General features: G+C 33.8%; 4 protein-coding genes across 4 annotated transcripts; 3 read left to right on the forward strand and 1 right to left on the reverse strand.

The window, feature by feature from the left end:
* DDB_G0294210 (hypothetical protein) lies at window positions 1-451 on the reverse strand (the record flags this gene model as incomplete). Its single annotated transcript, XM_628787.1, has 1 exon — window positions 1-451. A coding segment is annotated over one exon (451 nt), but the record flags the coding sequence as incomplete, so codon positions are not given.
* Window positions 452-2,800: 2,349 nt separating this feature from the next.
* Window positions 2,801-2,974, forward strand: DDB_G0294212 (hypothetical protein; the record flags this gene model as incomplete). Its single annotated transcript, XM_628788.1, has 1 exon — window positions 2,801-2,974. The coding sequence occupies one exon, from the start codon at window positions 2,801-2,803 to the stop codon at window positions 2,972-2,974; it is 174 nt and encodes a 57-aa protein (XP_628790.1).
* A 169-nt stretch (window positions 2,975-3,143) lies between these two features.
* On the forward strand, window positions 3,144-3,443 carry DDB_G0294214 (hypothetical protein; the record flags this gene model as incomplete). The annotated part of the gene is made up of 1 exon (XM_628789.1): window positions 3,144-3,443. One exon carries the CDS (start codon window positions 3,144-3,146, stop codon window positions 3,441-3,443), a length of 300 nt encoding a protein of 99 aa, XP_628791.1.
* Window positions 3,444-4,103: 660 nt separating this feature from the next.
* On the forward strand, window positions 4,104-4,502 carry DDB_G0294216 (hypothetical protein; the record flags this gene model as incomplete). The annotated part of the gene is made up of 1 exon (XM_628790.1): window positions 4,104-4,502. A coding segment is annotated over one exon (399 nt), but the record flags the coding sequence as incomplete, so codon positions are not given.

Consider the following 4,502-nt stretch of genomic DNA (forward strand, 5'->3'; position numbering starts at 1 on the left):
CGAAAACAACTAAGGTAGTGTTTGCTGGATTCAAAGAGTTCAAGGTACAGAAATTGCGGAATCTTGTATAACTGGAGCTATATACTTTGAGAGTTAGGGGTTCCCGAGACTTCATTAACAGCTCAGCTGTTTTTGTATTTGTTGTACGAGCGAAGGACATTACATGAGATTGGAAAGTTGAATAATCCCCAGCTTCCAACGTTGTTGAATCTGGGTTGGTATCGACTCTACTGATTGTTTGGTCAATACTTCTTGGAATGTTCCCAGTACTTGAGGAAACATGTGACGATGATGACGAGGAACTTGAGCTTGAATCATCGGAAACCAAGTTGCTGATCTCCAGATTGGGAAGATCAGTATTATAGAAACCTTCTTCGAACTGGATGAGTTCATCTTCTCCAGGATAGAAGGCAAAAGAATGGGTGGTGGGAAGGCTAGATATTGCTCCCATTGACTCCAATCGAGGTGGAGTGCATTCATTCTGATTGTTGAGTAGTTGTTCGTTTGATGGTTGAGGTGAGATGCGAACAGATCCATCTGTATTTGACCGAATTGAAGTTGGATGCGATTGAACACTTCCTTCTTCAGTTGCCAGTTGTAACTCTTGATTACTCTGGACGATGATTTGTGATTCATCTCTGAAAGACGACTGAGGTGGTCGGCTTTTACATTGAAGAATCCTGGAATGTGTAAGAAAGCTAGCCAAGTCAATCAGAAAGAACAACGAAGCAAAACAATCATTGTTAAAATTGAATTATCATTCCAAGCCCAATGTCAAGAAATTAGTTAACTCAAGTGGTAATAACACTACAGGAAACAGTAGTAATAGTAAATCCAGTAGTGGGAGTAATGGCCGATCTAACAACTTCAATGGATCACCAAGTAGTGTTGCATCAGGTAGCAACAATACCAAGTCTGCCAACGGTACCAACAACCGTTTTCAGAAGAACAAGAAGTAAACTTACCAGTAGGTGGCGTCTGTTCCACCCACAAACAAGTTTGGAAAGAATTGGGTCTTCCAAACTTTTGTCAAGAGGTCCCCGCCCTTAGTCGGAATTCCATAAATCAAATTGTTTTAGTTTTTAGTGCCACTATTTATACGTTTTTATTTTCTTAAAAATTTCGCAAAACTCAAAAAAATAAGAGTTTTCGACCCTTCACAACTTTGTGCATAGTGTCGGTTCGGAATTTTTCAGTTTTTTCGACCTTGCGCAATGATCGCGTCATTGTGCCGGTTCAAAATTTTTACTTTTCTTTCGAAAATTTTTTATTCTTCGAATGTTCTAGAACATTCTAAAAAATTATCTTAAATATTTGGGAAATTCAAATAAATAAATGTTATTCATAATATATATATATATATTTAATATAAAATATAATTTAATAAATTAAATTTTTAATTAATTTTTTCTTTTTTTTTTAAATCTTTTTAATTTTTATTTTTAAAGTGATATTATTAATATATCTTATCAAGTTAACTTTATTAAGTATTATTATTAAGTATACTTATTAATTATATAATTATTAAGTATACTTAATAAGTATAATTAATTAGTATACTTATTAAGTACACTTTATAATAGTACTATTTACATTCCTACTTTAAAGATGCTTTTAAGGTTTTTTTTCGCCCCCTGTGTTACATTGAAGAATCCTGGAATATGCTCTCCAATCAAGTTCACTTTCTTCTTGAGGCATTGTTTCCAAAGTTGTTCGAACAGAACTGAGAGATCTTGTATCTGGCCACCCTGGCGATTGATGTAAGAGAGAGTGGTAGTGTTGTTACGTCCGTTATCGCTTAATTGGACGATCTATTAATCGTCGGTTCAACAAAAGAAGAATGTTTATCCAACCTCAAAAAGACACTGGACTTACTTGTCAAACTAGGTTTCAAGTTAAACCTAGAAAACAGTGTTCTCGAACCAACTCAATCAATTACGTTTCTCGGATTACAAATCGATTCTGTATCAATGAAGCTCCTTGTTCCCAAAGAAAAGAAGAAAAGTAACATCAAAGGAAATAAGAAACTTTTTAAAACTAGATTGTTGCTCCCCAAGAAAGCTTGCTGGTTTAAAAGGAAAGTTAATCGCACTGAAAGATGCAGTCATCCCCTTCAGACTTTACACTCACATCACAGCGAAGAAAAAACCACCTTTAAAGCAAATTTAAATTTAATTTAAAGCGAATTTAAAGTCCTGAATTAAAGCCAATTTTAAAGGTAATTTTAAAGGTATTTTTTAAGGTTACTTTAAAATCACCTTAAAAATCACCTTTAAAATTACATTTAAAATTAGCTTTTTAATCGCTTTAAAAGCTAGGTCCTTAGTTCGAAGCCGTTAATTAACGGATAAATTTTTTAAATTTTTTTTTTAATTTTTCAAAAATTACCAAAAGGGATTCGATCCCCCGACCCTTTATCAAAGGGTAGTCTCATCAACCATTTCACCATTTGATTGCTTTGATGCAAATTTAAAATTGATTGTAAAGTATTTTGATACTTTACGAAGTTCGGGTTTGGAAATCTAAAATAAAAATTAAAAAAATAATAAAAATAAAATAAAAACATTTTTCGTTTTTCGAAAAATTTAGTTTTTCACTTTGAATACAAATAACAATATTAGTATTATTTATTAATTTGAATTTCTAAACATCTATTTAATTTATACATATTTAACTATAAATTTAACACTTTTATTTTAACTCTTTGATAGTACTGGCCAGGCTTAATTAAAGAGAGATTTTCAGATTAAATCACAATAAATAAAATAAATTAAATAACAACAACAACAACAACTACAAAATGAATAAAACACCAACAATAACAACAACTACAACAACTACACCACAAATTAAGAAGGATCTACATGAAAATGAACAAGGAAAGAAGGAGCTAATGGATAAGCTCAACGAATGTAAAAGTGCATATGCTATATTAAGCTCAAAGGGCCACGCACTTGAAGGTGAACTAAAATGAGCTAAAGAAAGTAGAGACGAATACAAATCAAAATGTGAACAATTAATCGTAGAGAGAGGAGGATTCAAAAGCACAATATCAAAATTGCAAGATGAACTAAGTATATATATATATATATTACCAGCTAGTCGAGGTATACAAAACACCAGCCACTGAGAAGGCAGGTATAATGGAAGAGGAAGAGACCGAATCAGAAACAACTAGTAATGATAGAAGAGACACTCATGCTAAACCAACTCCATCAAATGAATTCATCAGTATTGTTGAACTTTTCATCAGTGAAGGTGCCATCACAGCACTTGAAAGAGTAAACTGGTTATTCTCCGTATATAATGTTTATGAAATCAGATCAAGAATTCACTATTTGATTACAGGCGTCTTCAACAGACCAAACGAAACAAGAGACACACTCTTGAAAGTAGCCAATGCCCTCAACAACTGTCTATCATCAGAAGAGAAGACAGATTAGAAGAGAATTATAGAAATAGTCAAAAATTGCGACAACTCTTCAAAACATAAAGCAGAAGTTTGGGATGCTTTCGTTAAAATTAGAACATTAGGTGTCAACTTAGATGGTACTAATCTCGAAGCTTAGATCTTGAAGTGGAACAAAGCAAAACTCTATTGGAGTACTGCTTTGACAACCAATGAAAGATTTACCAATTTACTAGGTGGACTTCACGAGAACGTAACGCTTGAAGTATTAAAACTCAAGGAGGCACTAAGTGAAGAACAATTCGCTGAATCTAAGCAAGACCAATGGTTCACATGGATCAGAAAATCGGTACAAACTATTAGCGAATCAACGATAGCTTAAAACCTTTGCTTCTCATGTCAAGTATGTTATCATCTGATAGCTACAATGTCGATATAGAACTTATTAGTTATTTAACTCAGAGTGCAATCGTCTTAGCCGTTAATGCTCAAGCATCGCTTAGTCGTGTCCGTCGTAACAACATCGCTAAAGAAATCTATGGTTCTGAAGCACTCTTACCAATTAAGATCAAGGATACACCAAAGATGTTTGATGAAACTGAAACTGAACGTGTAAGAAAGCTAGCCAAGTCAATCAGAAAGAACAACGAAGCTAAACAATCATTGTTAAAATTGAATTATCATTCCAAATCAAATGTTAAGAAATCAGTTAACTCAAGTGGTAATAACACTACAGGAAACAGTAGTAATAGTAAATCCAGTAGTGGGAGTAATGGCCGATCTAACAACTTCAATGGATCACCAAGTAATGTTGCATCAGGTAGAAACAATACCAAGTCTGCAAATGGTACCAACAACCGTTTTCAGAAGAACAAGAAGTAAACTTACCAGTAGGTGGACGTCTGTTCCACCACAAACAAGTTTGGAAAGAATTGGGTCTTCCAAACTTTTGTCAAGAGGTTGTAAATGGATTAAAAGTCCATCTACTTCCAAATTTCAAGCCGATGCCAAACCCAATTCCGATTTCAATTCCAGAGGGTCCGAAATCAGATTGCATCACACAGGAAGTACAAGACTTGTTATTAGACGATGC

This window comes from Dictyostelium discoideum (genome assembly GCF_000004695.1).
Source record: "Dictyostelium discoideum AX4 chromosome Un chrUn_0009, whole genome shotgun sequence".
NCBI lineage: Eukaryota > Evosea > Eumycetozoa > Dictyosteliales > Dictyosteliaceae > Dictyostelium > Dictyostelium discoideum.